Raw genomic sequence first — 15,313 nt, 5'->3', positions numbered from 1 at the left:
ACCGTTTTCTCCTAAGTATCAATTTCACAATTGATTCGTTCTTCAAAAAAAGTGGTAATGATACTTGAATTCCGGAAGAACCTACTAGGTCAACTCGTTTATTATTATTATTATTATTATGTAATGTAATATTTGTTTGATGTTTGACAATATGCGTTTACTTTGATGTTTATTTATATAGAAAAATAAGCTTATAATAAATATCTCATTATATAAAAAATATTAATCAACCTTTAAAAAAATTCATGGTTCCGTCCTTGACTGTAGAGGTGATGAAAGTTTATAGGTTGTTCGTTCTAGGTCTAGGTCTAGCTATAGATACTAATTTGGTATGTGGGTTCGTTCTGCTCATCTCATCACTACTCATCTCATGTTTATGTTTGTACCCATATGCATATATATATATATATATATATATATGTGGCATCTTGAAATTGGACTTAAATCAAGCACTTGAGAAATGTTCCGCTCACGTGTTAGATATTGCACATATAATTAATATCATGATTTTGGTCTGCAGTCTTTGGCTGGTCAAAAAATGAGGCAGTCATCTCTACTCTAATTCTCAATCAAATGTGATATTCATTTCGTTTCAATCAGTCAATTCCATTGATTGTGCAATTTGGGGGATTTAAGTGCCCTAAATTACGTCAGGACGATTTTGCAATGGAAAAGTCAACTTTATAAGTTGGACTTGAATAAAAAACCTAAACCACATAAATGATAAATCAGCCAACGGATTCTCAATCCCAATATCTGATTTAATTTTCTTTCATTGACCCCAAAAAGAAAAAGGGAGCATCTTTTTTCCCACCACCCTTCCCAATGCTTGATATATGTCCATAAACATAATTATAGATATTGTGGAATTTTAATGTCCATAAATTGTAGGATTTTAAGTACCACAAATTGCATCAAGAGCGCGATTTTGAAATGGAAAAGACAACTTATTGGCATGTGATTTAAAACATTGGACTTGAATCAAACACTTGAGCTAGCTCACTAGTCCGAGAAATGTTGGGCTAGCTCATTTGTATAAGAGTATATGTTTGAGCCCATGCACTCTCTTCTCTTGCCACCCATGTAAGAAGAAGTATTATTCACTCATTTGTTGCCTCTTGTGTTGCCTCGTGAGGTTGTTTCTTTTCTTATAGTTTTACTATCGTGTTGTCATTGGTATTGTTGGTTGCTTGGTGCTTTCATATAACGAAAACGTATAAATTCGAAGTTTGAACCAACAAAAAGAAGAAACAAAGACAAATTCAATTCATTCATATGAGTACAACACAAACTCGAAATTCAAGATGCCAATAATGGGAAGGTTATTAGCAATTTTTCAATTCTCTAAATCTCTGATAACAATGATTTCTGAGATAAAACATCTTGTTAAAATTGTAAGAACTTATAACTTTAGCGATAGAGCATTTTATCTCGTGCCAACCATATATACTCCGAGTTTAAATTACATTATTAACTTATTAAGCAGCTACTTAATTATGTAGAAGGTGGAGCAGAATAATTTTGACGAATATATACATACCGACTACCAAGTCAAAAAGCAAGGTGATAAGATACTCGGTCAGTGGTCAACCAAGTGAGAGTCGACTTAAAGATAAACCCAAAGAGGGATAACATTTCTGATGCAAATTAAATGGCCCCCTCACTCTCTACTCTCTCTAGACTGGTCAATAATACTCATGACTAGTACACTATTATTATGAAACTTCACCTGTGAAGCTTCAAAGGCTAGCTATCAAAACTCACCTTTTCTAATTATGTACTAATATTATGATCTCATGATTTCAGGACTAGTATTGATCATTTGATGGTAAATATTGAATGTAACATACCAAGAGAGGAAAAAAAAGCATATAAATACTTGTATACAAGATGATATATGAGATTCTTTTACCCAATAATAATTTACAGTGGAAAAGTTATCACACATGATTATCTTATTGTTCTAATATTACAGCATACGGGTTAATGAAACTACAATTAAAGAAAAATCTAGATACCTTTGTTTTTCTTCTTCTTTTTCCTAGTCAGTATGCAGTAACATGAGCATCATAATATTCCTAAACTTACTAGAGATCAATAGAAAAGTCATGCAAAGCTATGTCTTCTTGATCCATGGAAAATTCATCCAGAGTCTCCAGATTTGGTATAGGATTATAAACACCACCACCCAATGAATATTGAAACAATTCATGACTACCACTAATATTATTGTCAATCGGTTGCACTCGATGAACTTGTTGATTTTCTTGCAATTGCAGCAGCGGCTGTCGTCGTTGTTGGTGTTGTTGCACTTGCGGCGGCGGCTGCACCACCCTCTGCACTTGTTGTTGATATTGGTAGCTGTAGTTGTGATTGCCAAAAGGTGCCATAACAGAACTAGTCACGTTATTGTTGGGTCCAAAACTCAAGTTGATAGGACCCCTTTGGTTCCCAAAGGAAATGGGTGAGCTAGAAGTAGCACATCCTGTGAATTGTTGCACCAAAGCTCGAAAGTTGTTGGCGTTGGCATTGAGGAGAGTGATCGGTGTCTTCTTTGAAACTCTAGACCTCCTTCTGATTGGTTTGGATACACTTCTTGTTGGAGTTAGCTGACCTCCTCCTCCTGTATGTGCACTGCTGGGGCTGCCGTTGCTCTCTGTCACTAAAGTGGTACTTGTTGTGACAATAGTTGCATCTGAAAATCCTCCATTAGCGGGTGTTGCCTGCCCATTATCCATGAAGGCTTGTTGGTAGTATTGCCCCCACTCATTAGAACCAGGCATAGTTCTACTTGTTGATGCCTGAAATTGGATCGACAGTAGTCAAACGGCTCACAACTGGAATTGCGTAGATTTTTACTTACTTGGAGTGATTAGATGTCGCCAAAACCCAGCAAAACAATGAACAAGCTTCAAACTGGTACCGACTAAAAATCCTCCGATAATAAAGAAAGTAAATTTTTAGAGAAATAGTAACAGAGTTTCTAATATTGCTACTCACATGGCTTTTTTCTGGTGGGTGATATGTCACTCTTTTTGTGAGGGAAGTATAAGCAAGCTTGTATCTCTATTGTATTTATAGTAACTTTTGGTCAAAAATTAAGACAAGTCTTCTATTGACCTTTCGTTTGAGAGAGAGACAAAGAGAGAGAGAGAGAGAGAGAGGGGGGATGCTTTTGGCCAAAGCATGCAGCGGCTTCCCGGAAGTTACATCTGTTAGTATCAATGAGGTCACCAAATCCACATCACTTTGGGACTCCCATTAATTGGTTCTGTGGAGCCTTTTGAGATGGTCTATGCTTCCTTGGTCAGAAAATTGTTAAAAAGAAACCAACCCTGGTTAAAAAAGACTAATTTATTTAATTCAAGTATTTTCTTGCTTAGTTTGATATGCTAGCTGCTTCCCACACCACACAACAAATCCTTGTGTTAATTAATTAAAGCTTCAGATAAGGAGATCTTATATTAATATGCTCAAAGTATTCTGTGGGGGATTGCATCCTTGTGTTCATTGAAAGAAAGACACTCATGAAGTTCACCATTAAGACTTGAATTAACAACAGATCCATGACCACCTCTAATATTTCCACATAGCTTGCAAGTCATCATATTGATATGTTTGTAAATACAACCCATTGATCTTGTCACCAATAATTTTCTACCTATATATGTGCTGAATTAATTTCTTTGACCAGATTTTTCTCCTTTTGGGGGTTTTTAATGGCAAGGTTTTAACGAAATCACTTTTTATGCCCTCCTGTTACATGTAACGTTGTACTGGCTGTTTGTGCCTTTATTTTAAAGGTTAATGAAATTTTCTATTGATTAAAAAAAATAGTGAGATTATGCCCTTGCAATTAACTAATTAATTAATTAACTAATTAATTAATTAATTAACTAATTAATTAATTGAACATGGTAACATACAATCACTCTCAAAGTTGAGAAACAATGATCTACAAGCAAACGTCACCTATAAATTATACGAGGTTATTTGCTGCAACCTTTAAGAATATTTTACCAACAAAGTCCCTCTCATGAGCTCCCCCACATCGTTTCTTGTCTGAAACAGCTAGGAAGGTGATGCTCCCAAAAGGGTAAATCCAATGTGAACGCACTTTTGATTTTTCTTTCTTGCTGATGAAGCATTTGAAGTTTTCCTCCACAAAATAAATTTGCTTCTGGAATCCAATTAATATCGCTCAGATAGGGCATTACTTTTTCTTTTTCTTGGTAAGATAGAAAAATATTTATCCATAGATTAATATAAGGGAGATCCACTATAATACCCAATATAGGAGCCAAATTATTATTAAAAAAAAACCCTATATGAAATGGACTTTGGAAACACACCCAAAACTCATTTACATCATAACAAAAAGGCTTTAAACTCGTTTTAAATTACAAAACTGTCATTGATTTCTTAAAACAAACCCAACCCAAAACACTCAATGAGGCATCAAAGTAATTTAATAATTAAAATTAAATTCAATAGGGGCAGCTGTCATTTTTTGAGTTTTTTTGGGTATGTTTATAGAAATTAAATAGTATAGGATTTATTTATAGTTTTAGTGCTAAAAATGAGTATTTAACTAAATATTTCTTAATGTAATCAGTTACTTAGGGAAATTATACATTATCTAGAATGCCAAGTGGGCCCTTGTTCCACTAGGATTGGCTTGAAGAGCAAGGTTTTTCCTCCTTCTTTTTTGTGACATGTGGTGTTTGACCAACAAGGTTACACACCAGATCCTTTGAACATGTCTCATGTCTTTTCTTTTGTTGAAAACAAATACATCATTGTCACTTGTTCAGAAGACGTTAAAAGAGGCCACCATTTGTGTTTGCCCATAAGTTTTTTTCGCAATCTGCTATCCCTATGGCCATTCCTTCTGCTTTTTTCTTTTGGTTTTTTGTTGGGTGAAGAGGTAATTAATCCATTAAGCTAACTGTTACAGCTAGCTAGCAATTGCAGGTCTTGGCCTTGGCTTAGTGGTAGAAAACTCATGAAGCTATCTGTCTTTGAGGAACATAAATTAAAGCTAAGCAAGTGAATCAAAAACACTGTTCTGGTGTATATGCTGCAGTGATATGAGCCACTATATATAAAAAGGATGGGATAAGTTGAAGAAAAGGTTTTGTATGTATTTTGTAACATAAACTGGATAGAAACTTTACCAGTCTTTGTTTCATTTAAAATGTTTTTTTGTATGCTGTCTTTTTTCTGATGCTGCAAAACTGGATGTATGTGAAAGAAATACAAGTATGATCACCTGCTCGCTGAGATGTCCATGTGCAAGGGGGTGATAATGACAAGGTTGATTAAATTGGGTCAAAGTCTCAAAGATGGACAATTTGAATTCAAGCAATAATTAACCTAAAGAAAATAATTTTTCTTTCAAAGCCATATGCTGCTGATCAAGGATTTCTTTTGACCAGCCACATCTGTTTTTTTCTTGGTTTTGACCAGGTCTTTGCGTCACCACTGAGCTGGGAATTTTGTATAGGTTAACCAGCTAGAAGAAGCAGCTAAGACTGATTTGAATGTTTGCAAAAGCATTTCTGCTCTTTTTCTTGCCGACTACATAACCAACCCTTAAGGCCTTAAACCCCACACCAAAGTTTCAGTGTGTTGTGCAAAGTGTAAACCCTTAACCATCTTGGGGGTCAAAGTTCAAAAATTCCTGCCACTTTCCTTGGTGATCAATAGAAAAAGAAGGATATATAATTACCAACTGACATAAAGACGATAGAACTTTGGAAATTTGAGCTCCTGTATGCATAAAATAATTGAGCAAACATGTGCAATTTTTTCAGTGTTCTTCTGGCTTCCTTTTTCTCTTTCTCAGCTATATATCCGTTGCCAACAAGGTCATAGTGTAACCAATAATTTCTGGAGCCAGTTCTCCCTTGTGCATAATATGATCCTCAATCCCATTTAATCCTTTTTCGTTTAATATAAAAGTCAAAACAAAGAGAAACGAAAGAAAGGAAAGACGAGAAAATTTATTATACAAGTAACATTTACAAGGAATGAGGAGATAAATTTCACCTCATCAAAGACACAGAAAAAAGCAAAACAAGGAGAAAACAGAATTAACAAAATTGGGATAAGGTTCCATTCGAACTCTTATCCTACTTTAATTTCCTTCCTACACAGATGAAAACTAGAATTTTCCTTTTCTTTTTTCTCGTTCTATTCTACAACTATTTCCAGTATGGCCGTAAGTCTGGGCTTTCTGTATCTCCTAAGGAGCAAAGAAGAGCATACAACACTAACCGATGACATAGCCATGCATGCCCCAGCTGCCCATGGCGGCAACATGATCCCCAGTGATGGAAAGAAAACCCCTGCGGCAATAGGTATTGCAATCACATTGTACGCCATGGCAAACACATAATTCAATCGAATCCGAGAAAAGGTCTTTCTTGAAAGATCAATGGCTGTGATTACATCTTCCAGGTTATTTCTCATCAACACGTAGTCGGCTGCTTCAATTGCAATATCCGTCCCCGGCCCCGATTGCCATGCCAATATCAGCAGCAGCTAGAGCAGGAGAGTCATTGATTCCATCACCAACCATTGCAACTGTACTTCCATCCTTTTGGAATGATCGGATGACATCAGCTTTTCCAGCGGGCATTACCTCTGCCCTCACATCTTGAATGCCAACCTGCCCAGCAAAAATATTTTTCAAATGAATGTCAATTTTGTATGCAACTAAAACGTATTATACTATTATCATATGTGGATGAACCATAAGGTGCGACTAAAGGTAGCAGAAGAGACCAGAAACCATATATACGACTTGATGTTACCAAATCATTATTAAAACTTTTTTTAAAAGATATTCATACATGCTGTCAAAATGTATTCTCCAATTTTCAATGTATATGAAGACCCCTAATTTTATATAGGTCAAACGTTATTCAAGCCAAAACCAAATGAATAAAAAACTAACTCAAAATGAAAGTCAATGTTGCATGTCATTTCTCTGTCAAGATTACCAGCATTGAGGTTGACTAATTCATAAACAGAAATATACGAACCTCCTTAGCAACAGCCTGTGCTGTCCTCCAATTATCCCCGGTAACCATGACTGGTATGACACCCATCTTACGGAGTCCCTCTATTACTATGGCAGCTTCTCTTTTCAGTGGGTCCGCAACCCCCAACACACCAATTAAATTGCTTTCATATGCAACAAGTATGCCTGTTTTTGCACTTTCCTCCAGCTCTACTACAAAGTTCTCTACATGGGTAGGAATATCGATTCCACTTTCAGTCATCAACTTCCTATTGCCAACCTGTTGAGGATACAATACCTCCAATAAGCAAACTTAGACAAGTGAAGCATATCAGGATGGAAGCCATATGGAAATTTGGAACTCACCAGAGTAAGTTTTCCATCAATAAAGCACTGGATACCTCTTCCTGGCAAAGCAGAGAACTCTGAGACATCAAAAAGCCATCCAGAGATTGTAGTCTCTTTGTTATTGTTCGGTGCATCGTTAGTTACAGAGGGATCATCAAAGAAGTGAAAATGGCGTGCATATTGTACTATTGCTTTTGCCAGTGGGTGTTCACTGCTAGCCTGAGAAAATGCAAAGGGCAACGTGGAAATTTTAAAATTATGTAGCGGACATGCAAATGTTTCTGCAGCTTAATACTTAATCAAGCATAATAAAAAATTAATGGAATACAAAAACAGATGTCATTTTTTCGGCACCAAAGTTCAAATCCAAGGACAAGGCAACATAGAAACAAGACTAGAAGAAAAACGTGGAAGCCAGTCAGTAAGTAGAACTACCTCTGCAGAAGCTACCAATTTAAGAAACTCTCCACGATCCATTCCTGTGAAAACTTTTACAGTAGTAACTGTAGCTTTTCCTTGGGTTAGGGTACCCGTTTTGTCAAATATTACATACTTAACCTTCTGAGCTCTTTCCAAAGCATCTCCTCCTTTTATCAGCACACCATTATTAGCCCCAACCCCTGTCGCAACCATGACAGCTGTTGGTGTTGCCAAGCCCAGTGCACAAGGACATGCAATTACCACAACTGATATGGAAAACATAAGGGCAAAAACAAAGTGATTTCCATTTTCAGGGAGCCACTTTTCTGGGTAAGCTCCAAAGGCTCCAGCAATGTACCTACAACAAATCAATGAAAGATAACGCAATCAACAGCAGGCATAAGCATTCTAGAAACTTACAAATTCAATAATTATGAGAAAAAATGATAATAACTACTATGAACTTACCAACACAATAATGTCAACAATGCCATTGCAACTACAGTAGGGACAAAAATGCTAGCAACCTGCAGTCATGAAGAAATGTAAGATATTCGATGAACTTAATTTTAAATTTTACAGAAGTTAGCAGTTCATAAATTTAGGAACTGCTACTGAATTAGCCTGAGAGGAAATATGGAGGGGCTAAATATATAGGGGGACTTCGAAATTTTTCAACGTCACTGAAATTGCCTAGCTCTTCCTTCAGAATTTTTAACCTCAACAGCATGAAGCTGACCATATAAAACTTTTTTAAGTAGTTGAAGTTAAAATGTACTATTTGTCTTTTTATCTACCAATTTTAAGAGCATCTTTAAGCTAGAGTTGTTTGCCATAACATAAGCATAACCGAAGGGGCAAAGGATAACAAGAGAGCTTGACAATGTTCACTGAAACGCAGCTACTGACTTATTGATGATCAGTATTCCTTTCTTCTGAGTCAAGTTTGTTAACATGACAGCATGCACCAAACAACGTGTTATCCAGTTAAAATTATCTGCTTAAATACAGTCAAACAAAAACCCAGATATAAAATACCACTAAGTGCAACCAACAATTATAAACAAGCAAATATAGGCAGCCTAAACTAGATACAAAATCAAGTTTTTCTTATCCCATAATACTTCTAAAGGTTCTTGCAGAAAGAAAAAGTTTTAAATTGTGTATTCATTAGACCCACTAAAATATAACTTGAATTCTAGTATGCCACAACAAAAGCAATAAGTTAGGTAGACAATTACGAAATTTGAGGAACGAAAGCAGGGACAACATTTTCAGGTTTAGGGTTAAGATACTATAATACTGTCTGCTGAGTTGAATAATGCTCAGAACTCATGATATTCATATATAGCATAGAAACAGAACAGAGACAAACTTATTGAAAAACTACATTTCTGGCACTTACAAAATCGGCAAATTTCTGAATAGGAGCTTTGGACATCTGAGCAGTCTCGACCAAATTTATTATCTGATTTAAAACTGTATCAGATCCAACTTTTGTAACTTGTACGTTAAGGGCACCATGCAAATTTATCGTTCCTCCGATAACTAATGAATTGACTTCCTTTGAAACAGGTATAGCTTCACCAGTCACCATACTCTCATTGACATAACTTGAACCCCACAAAACCATACCATCAGCAGGAACTTTTGTACCAGGAAGAACTTTTAACACATCTCCAGGCTGAATTAGCAAGGCGTCAATTTCCCTTTCTTCAATACATCTCCCATCTAATAAAACAATATAACAAGATCAGCCAGTTAACTAGAAGTTTATATTTCAATTCCACCATCAACTTTAATTTTGGACAAAGAAAAAGATAACTATACTATATAAGATATTAAAATATGCAAAAAGGAAATCTTGATTCGTAAGGTTTAGAAAAACGAAAAAAATGAACAGAACGGAACAAAGTACCTTTATCTTTGACAAGCAACAGTGCCGTAGCTGGAGCAAGTTCTATCAACTTTTTTATGGCATCTGATGTTTTTCCCTTTGCAAGACACTCCAGATACTTACCCAACAGTACAAATGTTATTAGCATGGCACTTGTTTCAAAGTATGTTGGAGACCAGAACCCAGTAACTGCACCGTATAGAAGTGCACATACGGAATAGAAATAAGAGGCTGAAGTACCCAATGCAACCAAAACATCCATATTAGTCGAACCATTTCGTAGAGCTCTGGCAGCTGCAATGTAGAAGCGCTTCCCGACAACAAATTGAACAACACTCACCAATGCCCACTTCAACCAATCACCCATTTCAAAGGGCCCACATCTCCAGAGCAATAATGAATACAGAAGTGGAATGTGAGGACAAACAACTCGAATGAGAAAGACAGGAATCTGGAGACAATTCACTGATGTCAGTAATAAATTTCAAAAGTAACATATACAAACACAATCATGAGAAAAAAATATATATATATATATATATGAAAATATTACGACTCGGTGGTTAAAAAGCTCCAAATTATGGGTGTCTAGATGCATTCTGAACGAATTATAAAAGAAACAATATGTATTTTATTGAAAATTTGAACTTCATAATTAATATACTCATTATGGGCATTGCTGAATTGTCTCTTATGACAAGAATGGTCTATTCAATTATCATGTTTGTTCAATCTTGTACTGCTATCACGAAATATGAAATAAAGATAAGAAAGAAAAATGAAGGGAAGAAAAACAACAAGAACCAAGGTTAAGGATATGACATATAGCATATCTATGTGCTTTATTATTATTTTTTGTTTTTAATAGAAAAAAACCATGTGCATGCTGAGAAGAAAAAGTACTCACACTGAGAAACAGACTGGAAATGAAAAGCCGAAACATATTTGCGGCTTCTTCGACATCTTTAGAAGTCATTCTTGTATAAGGGTTGGCCACTTGTAGTTTAAATTTCTCATTGCTTGCCCCCTCAATTCCATCAACCACGGATCTAGAAGTGACAACTTCAGGATCAAATAGGATTTCGAGTTCTCTTGAAATCCTGTCGAAACGAAAATGTCTCACTCCTTTCAAGTTGCTAATTATGGCTTCTAAAGTCTGGGCATCTGTCTCACTGAATACACCAGCAACTCCCAGTATTATTTTATCCTGCTGACTACTCTGTACAAGTGATGCTTCAAAACCAGCATCTTCAATGGCAGTGACTATATCATCTTTGCTAATTACAGTAGGATCATATTCCACTTCCCCTAATGAAGTAGCCAAGGCTACTACGGCTCTTTTGACCCCAGGAAGCCCTTTCAGAATACCTTCCACAGAGTTCACACAGGCTGCACATGTCATACCACCTATTGAGAACTGACCCAACAGAGTTCCATGTTGCTTTATTCCATTTGTACTCTGCTCAGGTATAACCTCTGCCTCAAACCCAGCATCTTCAATTGCATTCTTGATGTCTTCATCCTGAATTAACAGAGCTAAAATTATCTCAGAAACTACAAAAGCACCTTCTCAATGTTACCAGTTTACATTCAAGGTTATCCCCTCAAGCAATCAATTGAAGAACACAGAAGGAAGATGAAGGATTAAGAAAGTTGAACATAACTTTACTCAAGAAATTTCCAGGCAAAACAACAGAAACCTTAGAACTATAGTTTGACCTTTTCTGTGTAGTTCATGGAAGAGAACATGGTCGAAAATAACCAATTCAAACAAAAAGTACAGATACCATGCAGGAAAATGTCAAGCAAAGGATAATTTCCAACTTCTTAGAGCAGAGAAGTGTTTTCATCAAATCAGAAAAGCCAAAAACTGTCCTTTGGTGCACCAGACACCCAATATTCATGCCAAAGCATGTATTAGTAGAAATATGAAAGGCACCTGAATTATTTAAGTAAAAGTTACATAAGATCAAGGAGATTTTCCAAGAGAAAGTTTGCACATTATACAGTACTGATGGCATGGTACAGCAGCTTCACTACTACTTCAATACTAGCTGTTTGAAATGCAGGTTTCTTACATTATCTGGATTAATAACACCCTTACATTATTCTTATTTTCTAAAACTATTACTACCCACACCTACTTCAAGCTATCTGATCCAGTTGTGTATGGCTGCTTCCCAAATTGGGAACATGTTAGATCCAAGTAGCCTAAGAGAAAAAAATAAATACCATCTAGATTATCTCAATTTATGGTCATAATGCACATGCTCAGATGTATTATTTTGAGTCGAACCAAAAGAAAATTAGAGAGAGAGAGAGAGATCGAGATCCAAATCAACTACCCCATCATTAAAGAGAGGGTGGGGAGGACTAATCTGTCACTTTAGCCTAATTCCTATCATGATTGCAGCTCTCCAAGTATATAAAGCAAAACTGTAATGCAGAATTTAGACATGATTACAAGCAACTGTCAAATTTATAAAACCACACAAAACCTGAATTACCAAATGATTAATCCTTATCATAATGCAGTCAATATACGGTATAAATTAAAAACAAACATGATCAACCAAAACACGATCCTAGGATTAAACGTATGCCATAGTAATACTTAGCAACTATTTGTAACTTGCAGTTTTAAAACACCAAAACTAATGAAAGCTCAAACACTGACCGATGATCCAATCAACCTTAAAATGAACACTCAAATACAACAGAAACCAAATTGCTTGCCATAATAATCCTAAGTTTGTTTGCCCAAAAAATAAAAGCAACTAAAAATAAAAGCAACTAGGACTAGACCATACTTCAAAACACCCGAAACAACTAACAAAGCTCAAAATTGTCAAAAACCAACACAACTTATTGTCCAATTCAGCGATAAACATCAAAAACCACAATCCCACCACATAAACAAACTCAACCAAAACCCCAAAAGCTAAAATTGACCAACCTTGACCAATCTCGGATCAAAAACAACATCGGCCCTGTTCTGAAGCAAGGCCACGGAGGCCGTGAGAACCCCATTGACGCTTTTGAGAGCACCTTCAACAGAATTGGAGCAAGCAGCACAGGTCATGCCAGAGACTCTGACTTGAACCCTCTGCATTCCCTGTTCAACTCCCTCTGAATTATCATAAGAATCCAAGAGCCTCACATCCTCCAAATCGCCGAAGTCGCCGCCGGCAACCATCTCCGGCAGCTTCCGTGCTCCGAGGGAGACTTGTGTCAGCTGGAGGTCCCTGGGACTCGGCGCCATTGGAAGGTACCGAGCCGATAAAAAAGCAGAGTAATTTATACAAAAATGGAGCGAATTGCTTTCCTTTCTAGAGAGAGAGAAAACGAGAGCTTTTGTAGATAGAGAAGGGAGGAGGAGACTTTTCCGAGGGAGATGGTGAGACAGCAATTTTTTAACTAAAGTTTTGGGAGCTGGTGGGAAAGAAGGGTGGCGTTTTTACAATTTTACCCACGGAGATTTTTGGTAATGACTAATGGGGCTAGGTACTCCCTACTGGAGTTGTACTTCTCCTTGGTGGTTTTGTACTGCACGAGCACGAAGAAGGTGGCTTGGGGCAATTTGGCGTGTGTAAATTGCAATGGTGGAGACCAATGAAACAGTCTAAAAACTACAAAACGTGTCGGAAGCCCATAGAAAAAGTTTTCCGTCTGGTTTTATGGAACCGTCTTGTCTATCTTTCTTTTCGCGTGACAATTTGTACGACCATTGCTACTAAATTCTCTCCTAAATTCGGTGCTAAATGTTGATTACGTGCATGTGTTGTGCATGTAACCTTGTGTTGTTGCTAGACCACTGTTATGTTACCAGATTATGAATTATTAATAGGGAGTTTCAATAAAACACCTAAAATGAGGGTTGAAATTATAAAAAAATTCAAGCACTATTTAAACATATAAACACACCCAAAACCCATCATTACACACACTCAAAATCCATTTATAAACACACTCAAAAAGTTGACTTTGGGGTGAATTTTGGGTGTGTTTCTATGTTTAAATAGTGCTTGAGTTTTTTATAAATACATGTCTATGATTGGGTTTATTTATAAATTTGTATTATTGTGATATAATAAGATAATATACTAAATGCAAATGATTTGTAAATTAAGTAATTAAGAATAATTATTCTTGCATCAGAGATCTTATGTTTAGATCCCCTTCTTTTAATATTACTTATATATATATATATATATATATATATCTTAAAGGTTGAAATTGATAGTCAAACATTATATAGTTGAAGGAATTTCATGATTGCATATCTTCTGGTTTTTTGCTTAAGCTAAGGATTATATATCTTTTGTTTGCTAATAATGAAATATCCTTTTTAGTGATAATGAATTATGCTTTCTCAACCCTTTTATTAGTAATTATTCAACCTTTGTCAGCCAAAAAGAACAGTAATGATTTAACTTATGGATAAAAATATTAAACTTCTCAAGGAAAAAAAAAAAGTTTACTTTCATTACTTTCACGACAATTTTATATTATTTTGCAATCCAATCTATCTTTCCCTTAATACTTGGATATATCATGTGCACGCTACGCCTAAACTATCAAACCCAAGGGCAAGAGCATAAGCATAAGCAGACGGGAAGTCATAATTCCAAATAAGCTACATTAGTAACAAAATTACCCTTCATATGAACACGGGTTATTAGGTAGTCTGACATAATTTTCTTTGAGACCTATTATTGGCACTTTACAAAAGTCATCGTGCACTCCTAAAAGTGTTACATAAATCTAATAAAACTATTATAAATTTGATTTGTTTCAATAAAACAATGCGTTTAAACTAATTTGCACGCATTATCGATTTGAAGGTAGATTAGATGTCTGAAATAGTTTTTGTCCTCTAAATTGTGCATATTTACATAAGATATTAAATTGAAAGCTCACATTGTCAAACTTTCTATTTCTAATTTGGTCATATATCCTCCTTTCAACATCAAAATGTAATGGGGGACCAAATAATTTTTTTGGGTAAGTTCGGCTTTGAATATCTTTCCACACGAGGCTAAATATAGGGATTGACAGATCTCTCAAGGTTTAAATAGAATCACTAATCCCAAATGATATAGTCCGATTTTTGTACTAGTTACTTATCCTATTTCAATAATATACTATCGCCATTCTTTCCTTAGAAAAAAAAAAAATCACCAAGAGAAGAAATTGTATAAAGAAAATCAAACTCATGTATTAAAATAGAATATCGGGTACCACAATATTAGTTTGGTCCCCTGGCCATGTGCCGTGTGCTTTTTTATCTCATTTTGTTTTCCTTATAAAGAGTCGTCAGAAACGTGCAATTTAATGCCCGGTTGGTCCCAATGTAAAGCTTGCCTGACCTGACCTCTGAGTTTCAAAAGGGAAAAGAAAAAGAAGTTTTGGACTTGTAAGAGGGTAGTTTTGGAACTACAATTCTACGACTGAATTTCTTGGGAGGCTGTGTTGGGTATAACGTAAGGGCGTGGCGTTTATTTTGCGTACCTTGCATCGGCCACGGCAGCCGTCGGATGCTTTGACCAGTCTTTATGTCCACGTTACGCTAGTGCTTACGCAGATGACTTTCTCATCGCACCTAATTGCTGATGTCAGAC

At 35.9% G+C, this 15,313-nt stretch overlaps 2 protein-coding genes across 2 annotated transcripts; both read right to left on the bottom strand.

Annotated features, from left to right (window-relative positions):
• Positions 1–1,857: 1,857 nt before the first annotated feature.
• Positions 1,858–3,051, bottom strand: LOC103325493 (VQ motif-containing protein). The gene has a single exon (XM_008227667.3). It carries the CDS (start codon positions 2,781–2,783, stop codon positions 2,088–2,090), a length of 696 nt encoding a protein of 231 aa, XP_008225889.2. The 5' UTR covers positions 2,784–3,051; the 3' UTR covers positions 1,858–2,087.
• Positions 3,052–5,985: 2,934 nt separating this feature from the next.
• On the bottom strand, positions 5,986–13,089 carry RAN1 (copper-exporting ATPase / responsive-to-antagonist 1 / copper-transporting ATPase (RAN1)). The gene is given in 10 exon segments (XM_089047978.1): positions 5,986–6,513; positions 6,515–6,673; positions 7,050–7,307; positions 7,394–7,594; positions 7,811–8,153; positions 8,264–8,322; positions 9,201–9,526; positions 9,714–10,143; positions 10,600–11,214; positions 12,649–13,089. Coding segments are annotated over 10 exon segments (3,015 nt in total). The 5' UTR covers positions 12,955–13,089; the 3' UTR covers positions 5,986–6,195.
• Positions 13,090–15,313: the final 2,224 nt, after the last annotated feature.

The sequence above is a fragment of the Prunus mume genome, linkage group LG3, assembly GCF_029339155.1.
Source record: "Prunus mume cultivar Tortuosa linkage group LG3, ASM2933915v1, whole genome shotgun sequence".
Classification (NCBI taxonomy): domain Eukaryota; kingdom Viridiplantae; phylum Streptophyta; class Magnoliopsida; order Rosales; family Rosaceae; genus Prunus; species Prunus mume.
The sequence above is the reverse complement of the archived record's forward strand: the minus strand, read 5'-3'. Positions and strand labels throughout refer to the sequence as shown.

Coding starts and splice junctions, on each gene's coding strand:
- LOC103325493 (XM_008227667.3), bottom strand. CDS start 2,783: ATGCCTGGTTCTAATGAGTGGGGGCAATACTACCAACAAGCCTTCATG.